Source organism: Gymnogyps californianus, chromosome 10 (assembly GCF_018139145.2).
Source record: "Gymnogyps californianus isolate 813 chromosome 10, ASM1813914v2, whole genome shotgun sequence".
NCBI lineage: Eukaryota > Metazoa > Chordata > Aves > Accipitriformes > Cathartidae > Gymnogyps > Gymnogyps californianus.
Genome location: NC_059480.1, coordinates 16,446,259 through 16,466,588, shown reverse-complemented (window position 1 = coordinate 16,466,588; position 20,330 = coordinate 16,446,259). Strand labels below are relative to the sequence as shown.

At 46.7% G+C, this 20,330-nt stretch overlaps 1 protein-coding gene across 1 annotated transcript in view; it reads left to right on the top strand.

Annotated features, from left to right (window-relative positions):
• The window catches only part of IL1RAP (interleukin 1 receptor accessory protein), a 33,115-nt gene extending 21,027 nt beyond the window's left edge, over positions 1-12,088 (top strand). The window contains exons 8-10 of the mRNA XM_050902731.1: positions 671-820; positions 1,767-1,910; positions 11,364-12,088. Coding sequence (XP_050758688.1) covers positions 671-820; positions 1,767-1,910; positions 11,364-12,088 — 1,019 coding nt within the window. The remainder of the gene's footprint in view (positions 1-670; positions 821-1,766; positions 1,911-11,363) is intronic.
• Positions 12,089-20,330: the final 8,242 nt, after the last annotated feature.

Genomic DNA, 20,330 nt, shown 5'->3' with positions numbered 1-20,330 from the left:
TGGTGTGACAGACACTGTATGAGTTGGAGCGGGGCCTGTGATGTTCTGGCTTGATGCCCACAGGTTGTCCTATTTGTTTGCAAGCAGTTCAGCTTTTCTGTAATGAACTCTGATTCTTCTTTCTTGGTAGAAAACAATCAGGCCATGGCTAGTTATATCCTTGCTGTCAGTCTGGGACAAGCCACAAGAACTGTGTGTGTTTGATGGGGAGGGAAAATGGTGGCCATTGCCTTTATTTTGCTGCAGGTGAGCTTTGGCTGGCTCTCCTTGAAGCAGAGTGCTGTTGTGTTGCCCCAAGAATTTGCATATACTGCTGAGGAGGTCACGTTCATGAGCTGGCTTTGGATGGTGCAGGTGGTTTCCATCAACAGGTCATTCTACCATCTGCCTGCTCCCAGGGTCTCTCTCAGAGACAGAAGTCCAGCCTGTGCTTTGACTTGCTCTGCCAGCTCAACCAGACCTAGTAACCCAGAATGGGGACTCCAGGGTGGCCAGGCGTCACGTGTCCTGCCAGAAAAACCTTGGCTTGGACACCTTCCTCTGAAGGGCCAGCTTAGCTCTTGGCTGTTCCTCTGTGGTGTTTGGCTGCATGTGACACAAACTTGTTCCTGCTTAGCTGAAGGCCCAACCTGTTCTGTAAACCAGACCCCCTATTTCTTTTTGAACCCAGTTGTAGCACCGAAGTACACCGTGGAGCTGGCCTGTGGACTGGGGGCAACCATCCTGCTCATTGTGGTGCTGATAGTCGTCTATCACGTGTATTGGCTTGAAATGGTCCTCTTCTACCGGGCTCATTTTGGAACAGATGAAACCATTCTAGGTAAGGAGTTGAAGGACTTACATTTATTTTATCCTGCTACAGGCCAGACCCTTTGTTTTCATATAGGAATCTTCATATAAGCTATTTTTAACCTTCTTCACAGCATAATGACATTTTGACCTTCCATTTCTATACCTGCATGTGTGGGTCATTAGAGCAAGAGGAGTCAGGCTTAGGTCAGGGGAAAGGGGAGAGAAGTCCTCTGTATTCTCTGCAGAGGTGAAGCATGGACATGTCAGGTCCCTGGGGCACTGCCCTGCTGATGGCTAGCTGTTTCATCCAATCTAGATGGTCAAGATAAGTCATCAAGTTTCAGTAAGTCTCTCGTTTCTCTGGTGACTCTATGTAAGGACTCATGAATCCAGGGTGATTTGCTTTGAAATGTGGGAAGGTGTCCAAAAGGATGGATCTGGAAATCACCCTCCTGTCCTCAGTTCTTCCACAGCTTCCCTGTGTTACTGGGAGTTCATCTCTTGGGACTCTGAGCTGAGATTTCTTCCTCTGTAGGATGAGGAGGGTGTTTGAGCCCTCGCAGCTTGTGGTGTGAACCTGCCAAGGGGGTGCGGTGGCTCTCAGAGGGTGTAGGCAGGGTGCAAGTCTCTGTCTGGTGGGACTGCTCATGCAGATAGACAGCAATGAGAGGAAGCATTTTCAGAGATGTCAAAAGACAAAAAGACTGTGGACAGAACGGGTTGGTTATCTTGCTGCGGTCTCGTGCCTTCAGCGACCCCGCAGTGTCTGACTACCTGCGTGTTCAGGCTGGGTAGTCAGAGGCAGCGCTGCTGTCTTGTAACTATGGAAATTGATGTGTCTTAACCTGTGGTGCCTGGGCTCAAAGCGAGCCTTCATATCTGCTTTTCCCGTGAAGCAAGCTGAAGGCTCAGCATGTGCAGTATCACAAGTCTCTCTTCTGCCATTTGTGTTTCTCTGCACTCTCAATGCTCAGACGGGAAGGAGTACGATGTGTACGTGTCCTATGCACGCAACGCGGAGGAGGAGGAATTTGTGCTGCTGACACTGCGGGGAGTCTTGGAGAATGAGTTTGGGTACAAGCTGTGTATCTTCGACAGAGACAGCCTCCCTGGGGGAAGTGAGTATTTCACAGGGGGCTGTGCTCCATGCACATCCTCTCTTTATTTTCTTTGAGGTACTGATAATTGATAGGAACTGGCCTATCCAGATTAACTTTATCCTTTGTTTTTTTCCCCCATCTCCATTAACAATCTCTTGTTGGTATCTTATAATGTTTGTGCTTCACGTGACAATGTCACAGATGCTCCAGGCCATCAAAAAGGCTGTGGTGGGCAAGTGGTGGTTGTTGGTCGTTTCAGTTGCTCTCCCCAGGAGTGATGTGCAGGAGTGATTTGTCTATCAGCATGAGGGAACTGGACCACTGACCTTCATGCAAACCCTCTGAGCTGCCTTAAAAAAAGGGGATAAAGTCAAGGCTAGAAAGAAAAGCAGCAGAGGGAGTGTGATACTGGACCAGACTGGTAGCTCACAGAGGGTAATGGTGAGTGCCTGTAAAGAACAGGAGTGTCTGCTTCAGGGAGGTGTGGAGAGCACTGTGCCAAAATCAGTGAGAAGATAACCTGCCCTCCCAGAAGGCCTCCCACTCACCCTCATTAATTAGAGAGTCTGTGTCTAACATGGCATACAATTAAGTTGCTATGATTAAGAGTACTTTGTTGCAGGTAGTGAGACTCATCTCTTCATTAAGATGTAGATTTTTTTTCACTGTTTCAAGCTAAATCATACAAGGTTCTGGACACAGTGTCTGCTGGAGGGATGCAGGGAATCACCAAGAATAGAAGTTTGTGAAACTCTGCACATACGCATACAGTCACACAGGTGCCACAGCAAGGGCACAAATCTAGCCAACACTCTCAATTTCCAGTGTCCTGGGGGCTGAGTTGGCTGTATGATCCCTGACGCCTACTGAAAGTTCAAAGCCTGAACTTTTGCCAGGGCAGACTGCCCCACTTTGGATTCACGGGCTTTGGGTCAGGACCCCACTGATGACAGAACCTGTGCTGATAAAGCCCATTGGGGTCCCTTTTGGGTAGGACAGCAGGGACTACTGGAGTACCAGCCCAGTTGCGTGACAGAGGGAGTAGAATCAGTCTGGGATCTGTTGTCTTTATCTCCTAGATCATTGCCAGGACACAACACCTCTAAGTTTGAGGGCAAATAAATATGTGTGCCTCAGGACAGGGAGACAGCTGCAATCCTGGTGCTGTTCCTTCTAGAGAGAGCCTGGATGACATGGCAGGGCACCCTCCGGGCTTTATTTGCTTGATGCCAGCTCCACGCTCAGAGCAGGTTTGCTCTGAGCTGTTTTCACCAGTTGTTCCTCAAGACGTACATCTGCCGCCTGTTCCCTCTGCTGCTTCTTGCCATCCTCCCCCTTTCCCTTTGGAGGGTCTCATTTTCCTCCCAGCCTAGCTCTCCTGGGCTCCCTCTGGCTTCACCCTCGCCTCCGGAGCGCTCCCATCCCGGCTCACCGTGGCCGTCACTACCAGCCTCAATCCAGCGCCAGCCCTCCGGAGCACTGCTGGGGTGGCTTGTCATTGCACTGCCATTTGCAATGCTGCTGGGGTTTCCCTATTGCTTCTTAGCTAGGATTTGACTAATCTCCTTCTTGGGGAAGCACGGCGGGCCAGGAAATAGCTTTTGGCAGCTGGTGTCATGCCTCCAGAGCGTGCATCTGTGTCATGGGTAGAGAGTTATGTTGTCCTTGATGAAGAAACAGTGGGAGATGGATTATCCTGCGAGTTTGCTGACAGGAACTAATCAAACGTGCTTGACAGCTAAATGAAGTTGCCTGTCAGCGTTATTTTATTCTCCATTGTATTTTCTGACCAGTAAAGAGCGTTCCCTTGTCAATGAAGCGTGGGAGATCCTGCAGCAGAGAGTGCAAGCACCGGGATTCACACTTACAAGGAATTTTCGCATTAATTACAGAAAGGTGTCTAAGGACAGTCTACCTGCAGATGTTAGAAAATCAAAGAGGATCCACAGTTACCATGACATGTCTCTGGCTCGAAGGGTGTCATTTTTGGGACGCTTCATTAAAAGTCCTCAGAGCAGTTTACTTGTCACTTCTAGAAACACTCAAATCTGCTTTCATCGATGACAGCAACAGGAACAGCTGGATGAGTAACAGGAGTTAGGATGGTAGTATTTCCAAAGCAAATTAACCCATGAGAACACTCAGGGAGGGTGTAGATACTTATTGTGTGTGTGTGTGGTGTGGGGAAACCGAGGCAAGAGGAGTGAAGGGATTACCCAGAGTCATTCTGGACGTCTGCCAGAGGAGGATGTAAGTGTAGGCATTCAGGCTTCCCGACGCCTCTTCAGGCTGAGTCTTTTCCTTGAGGTCATGTGTTGTCCAGCTGGCAATTTTCCTGCTTTGCTCCAGAGAGCCTATTTTTCCACTCTCACTAGAAGGAAGCTAAATCTGAGCCTACCAGAGCAGCCCTCTTGGCCACATGGCATCTTGATAGCATTGGGTGGTGTGACTGCCACGTAGTACCTTTTAGGTGTAGCTACCTCAGGCATCTCCATGTAGCACAGGGAGGAGGAAACACATCTGTAGGCAGCCTGGGGCTGGGAGTAGAAGATGTCACTGGATGGGGCAGTGGGTACCAGCCATGGTGTAGGAAGCCCTACCTGGAATCGCTTGCAGGGTTGGGAAGCACCAGTATAGTCTCTAGAGAGGGCCTCCAAGGGATTTTATTGTCCCCTTCAAGAGACACCTGGTGTCACACTAGCAGCTCAGCAGCATGTTCTCGGCCATCACTAACCGCCTCAATGTTTCTTTCTCCCAGTTGTCACAGATGAAACCCTGAGCTTCATCCAGAAAAGCCGACGTCTGCTTGTTGTCCTGAGCCCCAACTACGTCTTGCAGGGGACACAGGCCCTGCTGGAGCTCAAGGCTGGTCTAGAGAATATGGCCTCCAAGGGCAACATCAAAGTCATTCTAGTGCAGTACAAAGCCATCAAGAAGAGCAAAGTGAAGGAGCTGAAGCAGGCCAAGGCGGCCTTGACTGTCATTAAATGGAAAGGCGAGAAATCGAAGTTCCCAAAGGGCAGGTTCTGGAAGCAGCTGCAGGTGGAAATGCCAGTGAAAAAAATTAGCAGGAGTTTGAGCCTTGATGGTCTCATACGTATCCCTGAAAAATGTTTGACACCATCAGAGAACAAAACAAAACAAACCCCAGGAATGCACAAGTTAGGCCAGGGAGTGGGAAGGAACTCAGGGTTTTTGCCATGAAGGACTGTCCCCCAAGCATTTCAGAGGACAGTCATGCCTCCCTGCAGCTTTTCTACTGCCCCGGCAGTAGAGAGACCAAAGATGCATACACCTCCTCTCTGCAAATGCACGTCCTTGTCATCAACCACACCAGCCTGGGCTCAAGGTCTACATTTGGGCTATCCAGGTGGGATGCAGCCAACACCTTGTGATAGCATAGTATTTGTATAGGCCAGTACTCCTAGATCCAGTTCCTATGGACCTTTGTTAGCATCCAGGACAGAGCTCCTTTCCTCTCCTAAGCGGTTTCACTCCTTCTGGTCGTTGGTCCCTGTTGCAGAGGCTGGGGAACAGTTTGAAAGGTGGCTCCAGTATAGAGCCTTTCATACATGTCCTAGCTATATAGTCCTGATCACTGTGGGATCACAGATTTCTGCTTCAGTGGGGGGAGCGTACACTTGTGAGGCTCCTCATCGTTGCTCCCTGCATTTCTGTAGGAGCAGGTGCATTCAGATAGTTTGGCAATGTGAAATGGCTGTTACAAAAGCATTTTTTAAAGAAAAAAAAAGTTCTGCTAGGTGATACTTGTATTGTAGCATTTCTACTAATAAGTGGTCAGTCTCCTGAGTACCCCAGATCCTTCAGGGCTGTAATGTCGTAATCCAGGGGAAATCTCTCATTAGTACAGGCCGTGGAGCGTGTCTGAGAGATGCTTCTTTGTAGAGTAAACTCAGGGACTTCACAAGCACTGCAAGGAACCCCAATTTACTACTGAACCCGCCTACTGTCTCTGTGCTGCTGGCTGGGGGAAAGCATCATGCAAGGTGCTGCCAAGGCCTCTGGGATGACCGTGGATATATGTCCAACTCCCCAGGAGACCCTACAACTTACTTGAACTTACTAAAAACTACTAGCTCTGTCCGGCTGGGTAAGACTATGAGGAAATGCTGAGAGAGTTGGGGTTGTTCAGCCTGGAGAAGAGAAGGCTCCAGGGAGACCTTATTGTGGCCTTTCAATACTTAAAGGGGGCTCATAAGAAAGATGGGGACAGACTTTTTAGTAGGGCCTGTTGCGATAGGACAAGGGCTAATGGTTTTAAACTAAAAGAGGGTAGATTTAGACTAGATTTAAGGAAGAAATTTTTTACGATGAGGGTGGTGACACACTGGAACAGATTGCTCAGAGAGGTGGTAGATGCCCCATCCCTGGAAACATTCAAGGTCATGTTGGACGGGGCTCTGAGCAACCTGATGTAGTTGAAGATGCCCCTGCTCATTGCAGGGGGTTGGACTAGATGTCCTTTAAAGGTCTCTCCCAACCCAAACCATTCTATGATTCTATGAAGACTCAGTGTTCTCTGCCTGGGTATGAACAACATCACCATTCATAATTCAGGGCTCAGGTTTAAACTAGCCTTGGCTTTACAAAGCAAGTCTCTGCCCATCTTGTTTCCAGCCCAGAGTTGCAGAACAGAGGATGTATCTCAGCTTCTGCAACCTTTGCACAAATGGAAATATAAAAAACCACTGAGTACCAGTCCTTGCTTCACTGAGAGGCAGCAGGCATAGGAGAGGACCTGGTGAGTTCACCCCCAGCAGACAGGCTTTTCAGACCAAGGAGGGGAGTGTCCCTTCCCTTGTAGGACAGACCAAAGCACCGCGGGACCCTGGCATTGACTGGTACTGTTGTTCGCAACATTTTCACATAAAACTACAAGCTCTGGGGGTGTCTCCATACTCCTGTAGCTCCCAATGCAAGGGCCTGCCCACTTAATTGTGGAATTCAGTATTACGCACACTAAGTGCATGCTTATTTTTTGTTGATAATGGTTGCTCCTGAGTCACCTCTGACTCATGCTTTTGCTCTGTTGGTGTCCAGCAGGTGAAGCATATCCATTCATAATGGCATTAAAAAAGCACTACAATTTGGAGTCTATGCACTATTCACCCAGCTGAGCAGGGAGGTTTGAAGGTGTCCCAGTAAACAGCCCAGCCTTAAAGGTGTGGGGCTGAATCCTGGCATCAGTGAAGCCCCTTGCTCATAGTATCTTATGATTAATAATGCTATTCCAGGGCAGCGGGGAGCAGCAGCCACCCATGCCGTTGGGCAGGTACTGTACAAATGTGGAACAAATAGAATGTCTTTCTCACCTTCCTCTTCATCCTCTCCACCCCAAGTAAGCTTTGCTTTAAGCAGGTAAAATTGCAGTCAGCTTCACTGAAGGCGTTGGAGCTCCTCATCTGCTCAGAGGTGCTTAAAAGCTTTGCTGTTACGAGCTTTTCCCCTGTGGCTGTCTGTGGAGGGACAGAGCTGCTTCCCACACTCCAGAAAGCTTCATTTATATGAGATAGCACTCAAAACCATGCTCAGCTTTGTGAAACCATTGCAACCGCATCATTTTGCCCAGCTTCACCTTTTTGTTTGTGTTTTCAGCATCTGTGTAATCAGCTGCCAGATCTGCAGGCAGAGGGAAGGCCCTGAGGCCAAAGCAGAACTGTGTTAGATTCCAATTTGATTTTAAAAAAAATGACTCAAAAATACGCATAAATTCAATTAACATCCCAGACCTCACCACATTACATCTCACTTTTGGCTGAGGTACCAAGAGAACTTCTGCTGATGTTTTAGTAAGTCTGATTATTTTAGGAAGTTAAATCCACCTCATTTATTTTGCTGATTTTATTCAAAGAGTTTTCCAAATAAATAATAGACCAGGACTTTCTCTGGCATACATTGCAGTGGCCCTTGGTGCCATTGCAACCCTAGAACAGGATTACTGAGAGACATCAGCAGAGCACCCCCAAGGCAAAAGGTGCGATGGTCTGAAAGGGGCCCGAGAGGTCCAGAGGGAGCAGCATGGAAGGAATAGCGCTGGAGCAGGCTCCACTCCCCCGGGAGCTTTACCACTGGCTTTGCTGGGAGCTGTCAGGCCAGGGGTAAAGCCCAGTCCCAGCTGTAATGCAGATCTGCAGAGCACCTCAGATATGCCTGCCATTTCATCCTATGCCACGTGTGGTTTCCATTGTGGGATTCTGTCACAGCATCTGTCTAGGTCAGTTGATTCATTTGAGTTTCTGTGCTCTAACCTAACATTTATGCAGCCCATACAAAGTTTCTCATTGTTTTATGGGGAAACAGCGTGGCACAAATTGGAAGAAATATCTTCCCCCCTGTGCTGTTTGATGTTGTACAGCTGTTCCAGAGTTTTCCCTTCTCTTTTCTGTACGTTTTTGCCTTTGTGTTATTTGGTTTGTGAAGTGTCAGTATTATTTTATTTTGCTTTTCAATAAAACATTTTCACTTTTGCATTTCAGTCCTTGTGCATTTCTCATAAGTATCATTTTCCTCCCCATTATGTCTGCGAAAGGTTGTTAAAGAAATGACTGTGTGTAGTCCAAGCATCAGGATCATTTGGGGACACCTCCTTAGAGGGGGGCATTTTCCTGGCTGTTTCATGGTGTGCCTGCAGAGATCCTGAGGCACCACCACTGCTACCAGGGCCGTGCAAGCAGAAACACAGTGACACGCAGCATTCAAATGTCACCCAGCAGTGGACATGCACACACAGAAAGTCTCTGACCCAAAGAGCGCTCACTCGGCAATCACAAGATAGAAAGATGGGAAGGAAACACCATCCCTTTGCTTGAGAGACCAAGCCAGAATGTTGAACAGAAATCTTGGAAATCTGCCCTAGCCACAGAAATCAAACTCACTCTTAGGCTGCTTTGCCCATCACCTTCCAGGTAGTTGGGTAGAAAAGGTTCATTCAGCTTCATATTTTCTCATCCAAGCCTCTTTCTTGGCTCTTTCCCTTGTTTGCATGCTAGCAGGTAAGTTGAGAGAGAGCCTAGCGTTTCCAGACCACTAGCAAAATGAATACTTGTGACAATCTATGGATTTGGGGTCTATGAGGTATGGGTATGGGATCTATGACCCCCCAGCTTTTATTGGACTGAGACAAATGTATGGCCCTTACAATCCTGTTACATCTCTGGGGTGCATTAGGGGAGACACAAGTAAACCAACAAAAATATGCAGTGTCCTTTGTAAGCATGTAGTAAAGATGGAAGTTTTTTAGTGTAAAGCAGATATCCAAGACTATCAAATTCCCAGCTCTGTTGGTACCCAAACCCCCGCAGTGTTATTGCTGCCTGTCCCATCCTGTGCTGTTGGTGTCACTGGGAGGGACCATCCTGCCTGCACACTGTGAAGTGGCTGCTCAGGATTTTTGGTGAGCTGGGTTTACATTGTAAACTGAACATCCCAAGGTATCCTGGTCAGCCAAGTCTAAATGCATACCCTTCTCAGAAATGAAATCTATCTTTGGGAATTGGAGCATTTTCCCTGCCAAAAAAATGTGGAGTCTCAGAAAGTGTTGCAGATTCAAAATTGATAAAAGAAAACCATCACTGGCAGCTCAATCAAAATATTTCATTTCAGCAGTGTTGGGATCATTCACATTAATTGAACTGTGCTTTTTGAGCAGGCAGGTAGAATAGGTGACCTCCCAGGGGCTGCTCCTGCCTACATTTCACTGTGATTCTGTGATTCCAGTTTCAAAAAGAAAGACCTTTCAAATCAGCAAAGGAGCTTTTTCTTTCACAAAATGTTGAAGCTTGGCTGATTTCAAAATAGATCTCAATTAGTTATAGAAAGGTTTGAATGAGGTCTGGACTCAGTAAATTGGGAGATTGCTGCCAATTCTTTGTGCCTTTGAAATAGGGTGGTAAGAACATTTTACAGCATTAGGTGACAATTCTGACAGAACTGACTTTATCATCTACTTTTGGTTTCAATGAATCAGTGTTTTCCTGTGTGTGTTGGGGGGCAGGAAATCCCCCCAAACCTTATATACAAGAAAAAAATACTCCAAATAGTTTGAGTTAAATTCCAGTATTATGTTAAAGAGCCAAACTGTGCCTTACTTTCTCCATTAGGATATTATTGTTCAATCATTTTTCCTATCCCAAGTTCTTGGTCCCCAAATAATCTAGTGACAATGAGTTTTACAGCTAGTCATATATCTTTGAAAAAAAAAGTATTGCTCTGTACAGTATTAAAATAAGATGCATCCAGGTGCAACACGGTGCACCTTCTGTGAGATAAGGAAAGAGAGCCAAGTGCTGGAAGAATAAGAGGCATTGCCATTGCAGGGAAGGAGCAGTATTTTTATTTATACAAAAGACCAGTGTTCCACTGGCAGGGAGGGAGGGGAGTCTCCAGACTGAGGAATCAAGGCTCTAGCAGTGTGAAAGGCAATGGAAGCAGCAGGTAGCTCTTCTCCCCAGAACAGCTCTTTGCAAGACATTCCTACAGGGAGGTTTTTCTCTCTGAGTGTGCAAGAGCTCTTACTCCAATGATCCTTCTCCTGCTTGAACACCACCTTGTCCTCAGGTCCCCCCCCATCTCAGGCACCAGCACTCAGTAAGTGGGTGGTTATTTTTAAGTTTTTACAGTTCTGTTAATCAGCTTGGGTTAATTTGCTAAGTGCCACAGCCCTATTAATTCCCATCCTTTCCACTGCTCACCCATTAGCCATGACACCTTCAATATGCTTACTGCATCCCAAGCCATAGATAGAAGTCCAAGGACATCCTTCAGGTTTGCTGCTTTTCAACATTCATAATAAAAGAGATGCTGCCCTTGTCTGGCACCATTCCAGCTAAGCATCTTGCTGAGCTTTACAAACTGCAATTAATCCCAAGAAATGCTTTGAAGGACAGTATTTTCACCCCCCATCATGGCTGGGGGAACTGATGGAGAGGTTTAAGGCTGACATTTTTGCTTTCTAAGTTTGGAGGCTTCCATTTCTAGATGAGAGAGCATAAGAGGGAGGGAAGTGGGTCTTAGCCTTGGCAGTGCAAGCTGTGGCACGATGACGTGATTGCTTCACTTTGTTCCCCCCATGCGAAGGACTGCCAGAGCTGTGGGCAGGTGGTTCCCGAACAAGACCTGCCCTTTATCAAATGCCTGCACTTCCCTGGGCAGGAGTGATGCCATGCAGGGCAGAAGTCAGAGTATGGTCCTGGCTTATCCTGCCATCCTGGCTTCTCGTTTGCCACTTCAGCCTTCTCAAAAACCCACTGCAAAGCAAAAATGCTTCTATTGCTCCTGCAGTCCCTGCCAGCAGGAGCATGGGCAAGTCAAAAGTCACTGGGCTTGTGCCAGGTTTCCCGCTGTGGGAAGGGGGCATCTGCGCAGGTATGCCACCAAACAGCTTCCTTCAGCTTTTCTCTCCCCGCTCCCTCCCCCTTGTGCACCCCAATTCCTCTGCCCTTGCACTCCTAGATACCACCGAAGCCGTGTTCGACTTCATCCAGAGGAGCCGCAGGATGATCGTGGTCCTGAGTCCTGATTACTTGACAGAGAAGAGCATCAGCCTCCTGGAGTTCAAGCTGGGCATCATGTGCCAGAATGCCATCGCCACCAAGCTCATCGTGGTGGAGTACAGGCCACTGCAGTGCACCCACCCCAGCATCCTCCAGCTGAAGGAGTCCGTCTCCTTCGTCACCTGGAAGGGGGAGAAGTCCAAGCGCTCCAGCTCCCAGTTCTGGAAGGCGTTGCGGCTCGCCCTGCCGCTGCGCAGCCTGAGCGCTGGTGCCGGCTGGAACGAGAGCTGCTCCTCCCAGTCGGACATCAGCCTGGACCCTGTCCAGAGGAGAAGGAGCCGGTTGAAAGGGCAGCTCGACCCACGGGGCGCTGCGGCAGGGACTTTCGCTCCCGGAGGGACAGGCCTGGCCCCTGAGTCAAAGGCCAAACACCGAGCCAAGCACTTCTTGACGTGCCGGTGTTGTGGGACCTATTGCAATGGCGGCAGCAGACTCAAGCGCAAGCATCGGGCTGTGGCTGAGCCCAGGTGGGACACTCATCTCTGCAAGCCGGGCTCAGGCAGGCCTGCGGCGCAGGGGGTTCAGGGCAGAAGTCGACCTGAGCCCTCGCTGGCACAGGCTCCTGCTCTTGCCCTCTGCCATTACAGCGACCTGTCGAACAACAACGACTTCTATGTACTCTAGCCAAGAGGCTGACGGCACCGCAGGTGCTGGGCTGGCAAAAGAAACTCACTGCAGCCTCAGCTAAGATATTTTTACGATATTGCAGGCTGAGGTGGTGTCGTTCACCGTCAGTCCCATGCCAGCATGGAGAACTGCAGCAGTATCACCGGTGCTGGTCATCTGAGCCAGGGACCTGCAGCCACATACAGAGCAGCGGCTGGGGGCCGCCTGCCCAGGTCCTTCTCCTTAATTTAAATTGCAAAGTGGAGCTGAAAGTGTGTTTCTCTCGCTTTGCTTTTCCCCAGCTGTGGTTGTGTTTGCCACAGGGCTGCTGCTGGGGTCGGGTGCGGGAGGGCAGGTCCCCAGCTGGGGGTCAGGAGGGAGGGAGGAGGGAGAAGCCGTGCTCCGGGCAGTAACCTCTGGAGAAGGGGGAGCAAGCCTACATTTTGCAAAGGATAAAACTTTGCTAATGAGGGCAACAGGAGCCTCCGCCAGTGCAGGAGTGCACCGTGCACTATGGTGCGTTATCCACTGTGGTTTAAAAGAACTTGGTCAAAAGTTTTAAGACACTCCCTTCTCTCTAAATAAAACTGATTTCTTTAACCTGCTGTTGTTACAAGTGCCATGGGAACTGGTAAATGCCGGAGCCTTGTTCACCAGGCGGTGCCTGGGGAGGTGGTTTGCCCAAGCTGACTGAGGTCCCCTCCTGTTCCCAGTGCTTCCAGTGGGCTCCTGGGCTTGGTCCCTCTTCCAGCTTCACCGTATGATGAATTTGTTCTGTCGGTTGCATGACCTTTCACGCAGCAAGAAAGAAAACCATTACAAATCTAGGGAAATATGATTTAAAAAATTCTCCGAGTAGTCAATGAGCTCAGGGATAGGAGCAAGACCTAAAACACTCACAGAAAACCTCAGGCGCTGAAGCTGAGGGGTCAAAACTCAACCACACTTCATTAAATAACCGAAAGAGCCTTTGAACAGTCTCCCTGGGGCTGCTGTTTCATCAGCCCGTTGAGCTGGCTGTCAGCAATGTTTGCCACTCTTCATCCACAATGAAAACTTCATTTGCCTCATTCAGCTTTGTATAATGACTTCTCTCCCCACTGAGGAAGGGTGCTAATCCTGGGAGTCTGCCACTCACCTTCAGCTGATGTTCAGACATGCCAGACGGGGTAATACAATGCATTTGTTTTCTTTCCCTGAGACAAAAAAAAAGGTCTCCTTCACCACTCTGGTCAGTCCAGTTGTTGCCTCTCAGGTTGGCAAGTAATTATTTTTCTTCTGCCTTGGAAATATGAACTGAGCCCTTGGGGTACAGGGTCTGTGGCCCCAGGACAGACCCTTATCTGATGTCCTCAGGTGCAGCCCTAGTGAAATTGCTGGAGCTGTGAGGAAGGAAGGGGCCACGTCTCACCCATTTTAATAGTGCTGAAGCCCAGTTATAATTCACACGTCACTTTCCTTCCCTCAGCAGCCCCTCTTTGCCAGTATTGCCCCGACTTTTTCGATTCTTTCCTTCTGAGATCAAGTACAGCTGATGGCTCTCATGTTGCAAGTCTCTGTGAGCTGAATCCTAACAAAGAGCCCTGCTGCAACAGACCGAGACAACAGAAACCAAAAAACCTGGTGCTGAGTCAATCTAAATAAAATAAGGGCAAAAACCCACTACCAGCTCATAGGAATTAGAAATTCAGACTCTAGAGAACTCTCCAGGCGTGGATTTCTCTGTAATTTCAAGCAGACACATTGTAAATGGCTCAGAAAATTTTTGTCCATACGTGGTGATTCTCAGTGATCAAAGAGGAGGAGCAGGAATGAGATATTTGGAAAGAAAGCTGATAAATTGCAGAATGCTTTGTGAGAAGTAATCAAAACACCATTAAATGGTTAAATGGTTCCATTTGCTTCCAACTAGATGGGGGATGGTACTGTCAATGAGTCTGGTAGAGCTGAAAACACAAGCTACAAAATACAAATAATTTGCAATCAATCAACCTCCAGAGTCAGCATATTTGTTATTTGTTGGCATTTAAACAGCTTTTATTTACAGACTTTGCCCTTATTTGACTGTGGTGTTGTCTCAGTCGACTACAGCAATCCAAAGATGTAGGAAACAACAGCTGGAGCTTCTAACAGATGTACAGAATGGCCAAATCCAGCCTTTTTGGGCAAACTGTCATCTCTTCATGAAAGAACAAATGCAAACTGGTAAGGACTGTTGCTTTTCCTGTTGCTTCAACAGAGCTAGTGCAATTTTACCACCCCTTTTCCTACGCACCAAACAGAGCCAAGGTTTTGGTTGCTCTCGTAACAAATACTGAGACATGGTGGATTTCAGTGTGTGCAGACACTTTGCCCCCTGAGGCCAAGGTCCCAGAGCCCAAAGGCACACTGTGCTGGATGGGACGTCTCAGCAAGGACACAGGGACCAAACCCTAGAACTGATTTCCGTTGTATTTGTTTCTCATCCTAAGCATGTTGCTTAGAAATGCCCCCAAGCACCAGCATGAGGTCCTGCTTTAGGACCAGAACAAACTCTTTGCAGAGTTGGATGCGGCTCTCTGAAAATCAGTTAAAATCTGTTCATGTTCCATCTGACACTGACTGGTGCAGATGGACTGTAGTCACTGCTCTCTTCTCTGGTACACGTGTATGTGTCAGTTGTATACAAAAATGCAATCATCTCCAAAGTTAACAGTCAGCACAATACTATAATCCCCTTCACCCCACCCAGTCCTCTCAAGAGAACTGTTAAGAGGAGAGTAGAGTTAGTATATACGGAGAATTTCTACCATATCCTAATATAAAAACATTCATACAACGTTGTATATCCTACCTATGGCATGCAACGGTACAAGGCTACCAGGTCATAATGTGCAGAGCCATTTGTACAACCTTGCCACTGTTACCTAGATGGTTTTAATCTGTGGAAGGTTGGTGCTGTCATGAAGACACTGAACAGAGCTAGCTAGGCAGTTAGGGAACACAGGCAAGTCACTTTTAGTCCATCTCAACATCAACCTGTCTTCACTTTAGTGACTGCAAAGCTCTGGTACCCAGGAGGTCTCTCCCTAGCAAGTTCCACTGGACATGCCAATAATGGGCTGCTCCTCATCTGAAATGTTGGATGAATCACTACCCTGCAAGAACTTAAACAAATTCTTTTCCTAACATCAACAAGATTTTTATTCTCATCTATTACACTAGATGCTGATCTCAGAGCATCTGATCTAAGTGTATTTATAGCAGACATTTTCCCAAATGATGACAAGATTGTGAAGGAACCAACAGATGCCAGAAATAGGGAAAAAATGCTTCAAACCTTTAATCCTTGCTCCACATTTATATTTTTTTCTCCCATGGTTAATTCACCACAAATATCTGTGAAGGGCAACACCACCTCTAGGATGGTGTCTGCCCAGTGTGACATACTCAGTGTAAGACCATAACCCAGAGCCACGTCAAGCAGGTGAGGGGACACCACATGAGGGTACGCAAGAGGGTGCACCCATATCACAGAACTGCAGCCGGGGTGACATAGGTGCTCTCTGCTCACCACCCAGGCACTTGGCCTCACCTGGCACCCAGGAAAATGCAGTGCTGTTCTGGAAATGCATGAGTCAAAATACGGTGGCAGGAGTACAGAGAAACACTAACGAATGACCCTGTAGCTGCCTGCCCAAATCCATGTGAAAGAGGCAAGGTTTGATTCTTGTTCACGTGGATGTTCATGCTACATACCATTACTGGTCACTCTGGAGAGAGGCTGCAGCTCTAAAAAGACATAAATGCACCACTCAGGCCCCTTTTGCAAAGATGTTAATGAGACACATAAATGTTGCAGAATCGTTTGTAGAAGAATATGACTTTAATTCTTCATAATACCACACATGGTAATGGCCAGACATCAGGGGACACAACATTTACATTGATATGCCTGTAATCAGGCTAATGATTTGTACTTTACTAAAACATATCTGCCACAAAGTCATTTGGCTTGAAAACATCACAGAGTTTTCCAACTCATCAGTATTTGTTCAAGTGAATAATCAGCCTCATCCTTAATACCATGCCTGATTGTTGTTTTGCCTGGTTTTTGCTTCCAGACAGGGTTCTTGTTCTACCTTCCTCTGCTGCAGCAAAGAGACTTCTTAGGGATTTTTCTGTTCATGGGGGTATTTGCACGCTGTTGCCAAATCATCTGGCAATCCATTGCCCATGAAAGGTTTGTTCTCAAGTTTTCCAAAAGGTTTTCTTCCTTTTCTTTGCTGTTTAATCATTTTCAGACTGCGGGTGGCAGAGACCTCTCTCCTGTTGCCTGGGCTGCGCAAGGAGATGAAGTCTCTGACCCGCTGTCATCCACTGCTTCTCACTGACTCTCTCCTTCATGCCACCACATCTCAGTGGGAAACCAGACTTCATTGCTCATCCACTCCAACACCTTTTCCAAGGAGGTGTTATGGCTGAGGTGCCCCCCAGCACTCCACCGGCATGATCTTAGATGAATTTTTTTGTTACGCTGCACTGTATCTGCTTGGGGCCAGTTCATCAGACAAGCCAGATCACATTGCATGCTTGGTGAAGCGGGAAATAGCGATGACAAACAATCTTTGTGCCATCTGCCACAGTTATTAGCAAATGATGTTTTATTTATCTCCAGATCAGCCATGAAGACACTGACTCCCATTACAAACATGATCAATGACAAGTTTTCATCTTTTGAGATCTATAGGTTAATGAATGAAGAACCAAAAACCTTCTGTTCATGTGCACAGGGTGATGCTTACAAAACACTGCCACATCTATGTACCCACAGTTACCAGCCAAGCTGGAAATACTATTGATGGAAAAAGGTCATTTGGGAATATCTGCTCCCATCGAGCCATGTTCACTGGCTACTAATTAATTACACCGACACCTTGAAATTCCATATGTGGGCAATTCCATATTGACCAGTCTGGGAATGAGCCTGCAGTGACCCATACAGATTCACAAAGAACTTGAGTTTCCTGTTCACAGGAAATCCCATTGGTTTGGGTTTTTTTTCTCCTCTCCTGTCATCAAACAGAACACAAATAGCACAAGATGACATCAAAATTTTCCATGAAATTTTCTTAGCAATCTATATCCATAGCAAATGGAAAATATTTGATTCCCATTTTAATTTCTATTTTCTTTAACATAAACATGTTTTGAAAAGTTTTTTAAACAAAGCTCAAAATGTGCTATACCAAGAGTGTCAAAAACATGTTGGTACTTCACTTCTGTTTTGCTTACAGCATGCTTTGTTAAGACTAGTCACATTTAAAACATTTCAACTTAAATGAAAACAGCTTTTTCCTTTGAAAAACAGCTTCCATTATAAACACACCATCAGATCTGCATTGGTTATCAAACCTGCCCTTTTCTGCATATTGGCCCAGCATTCTCAGTTTTCAGTATCTGCAGTTTCCCAGTCTTCTAAGATTTATTAAAGAATTAGGTCAGTGATGCCATGAGCTCCTCAACCAACCCTCTAGCAACTGAAAAGCCTCCAACTGTATTCTGACAGCTAGTTGGAAAAAATCAACATGTTTGCATATCAGATCGTATCAGCTCCTCAAATCTCACTCATGTTTGTGTATCAGGTCCAAGAACTTGGCTGTGGATAATGCCTTACTACCTCTTTCTTCCTATATATTGCCAACACAAATGGAGATGTGTCTGAAGACAGTAATCCATGCCTTCTGCTTTGCTCGCGCTCTTTCAATGCACACTGTTGCCAGTGAAAGAAAATTCTGCTCCATTCATGCTTATATTTTAATTGCATGCTCCTTTCTGGAGGCAGGCAAGAGTAACATCTATCATTTTGTTTCACATCTCTGCCTCAAAAGCATCTGCTCCACTTGTGGTGATGCACGAGAGAGCAGCTGCTCACTCCCATTCGGTATCAGCCTCACTGGCACATGTTCATTTACCTGCATTTAACATCCTGATGGAGTCAGACAGCATTTCAAATTCACTCACTATACCCTTCAGATTTGCACACATGAAAAAAAAAATACCCAACCAACAAATATCTGGCTATTGTCCCCTAATATCCGCATCTATTTTGGCTGCTTTCATCCACTCCAGCAGCACAATCCTGCCGGAGTCTTGGTTCACCCAAACAACAGTAAATGCTTAGTTGGTCTATTTTTGCCCAGCATTTGGCACAAAGCTGGACCTGAATGGAGAAAAGTGAGGGCATCTGGGCTATGTCAACACCTAGTTACTACCCAGCTCCTCAAATAACCATCAGATCCCATATAGGGCTGCGCTATTTATGCTGGATGCTAGTTTTCTGCTTGCTTGGCTTTGTTCTCCCTTTTCCCTTAAGGTCTGCAAGGATACATCTTAATAAATGGCAATAGTGTCAGCAGAATCCATTCATATCACTCTAATTTTAAGTATTTATTATTGCTTCTTTTGGGACATATGGAAATAGACCCAAGTAACCGGGCTAAGTTACCCTTTTCCCTGGGGACACCTTGCACCTCTGTTTTGCTTTGTTCTTACCAGTGAGCCAGACCTCTCCCACACGCCCCATCTCACTCCTGCCAAGCTCCTACACACAGACAGCATTGGGAAGATGCCCAGAGCTCACTCCAAACCTAATGCTTTGCTCAGTCCGGCTCAACTGCTTGCAACATCTCTTACATGAATTTTATGCCAAGGGGGGATCCAAGGTCACCACCTTGTAACCTAGATCAAGCTAATTTAGCTTCCCATCCTCACTTCTAATTTAGCTACCCCTCTTTCTTGCCTCTCTGTATCTGAAGCTTCCTGATAACCATTGTCATGCACACAAGCAGCATCCTAATATTTCCAGCTGCTCTGCACACCAGCCTGACTATTAGAGGGAGACAGACTTAGCAGGTGATTGGGACTCACCATCTGGCTGTACTCCAGCCTACCTGCTTGCTTTCTTTCTCTCACGTACTCCTCACTGAAAGATAACAGCTTGCCTCCTGCCCTTACACCCCTCTGCTATAACAGTATCTGGACAATCCAGTCTCTAGCATATTCTTTCTCTCCATCCTCCATGGGTAAGGAAGTGTGTGCCAGGTGCTACACAGATGTCAGGAGGCACCTTCTGCTCTAAAGAGGCTCTACTCTTATTTTGTGCAATCCCGGCTGCCATGCATATCCTGACAGTAAACTTCCTGAAGGTACACGAAGTCTCCCCAGCTTGGCCCTGCATACAGTGAAGAGGTCAACACAACAGATGCTTTTGAACAGTGACTTCATCAGCAAGCATGGCCCAAATCTGTGTGCAGACGCCTGTCTGCCAGTTACCAGCGTAATGCTGGAGCATCCAGATCCGAGCAGCCTGCAGGGTGTCACCTCCTGTCACTGGCTGTTTCAGTTTGGTGGGTAGCTTATATTTAGTCTCTAGCAGGTGATGTTATGAAAGGAGATGGAACAAGGAAAGAAGTGGCAGAGAAAATAGATCACATCATTCCAATTAAAGAAATGTATTCATCCTAGCATTTTCAGTTGTACTTTTATTTATGATAGAGTTTTTTTTTCTTTTTTTGGAAATACAGTACTTGGCAGGCAAATAGCAGCTCTCCATTGTAGTACTACAAAGTGAAACTGTGACCACTCATTTCACAGACTAAAGGTAATCCTTATTATTCTCTGTTTAGCCAATGCTTTTACAGAAACACTAGAATAAGAAGAGCAACTTGCCCAAAAGCAAGCTCTAGGGCTATTGTTGAGAATCCACAGCTGCCTGGCTGACACCTTAGCAGCACTCCCCATTAGCTGCTGTCACCTTTATCACTCAATTGGAATAACTACTGCATTATTTGATTTTCATTGATTTCCTCTCAGGTTGGCATTTGGCCTTTCTTTTTGAATACCATATGCTGTAACCTCCCTCCCCTTATAACTAAGAATAGTTAGAAGTTCTTGCTACCTCTCATCCCTGGCTGCAAAAGCAGAGCAGACAGGATTAATACTAGACTAGTTACACTAATATTTTCCTTCATTTTTGAAAGATAGAAAGCACCAAATAATTAAGTAACATTGCTAGCAGGTGGCAGGGAAAATCCTTGCAACAAGTCCTACCTGCAGCAACTCCTTTACTGCCTCAAGCAACTCCCTTAAGGGTCACTAATCCGTTAATGCTTATTAATTACATCAGCTGTGTCTGAGGAATATAGCTAGGCAAGCAAGACCTCACAGGAACCACTGAGAAGCAGGGTTGGGTTGAGGCATGTTGCCATATGTCTGCTTT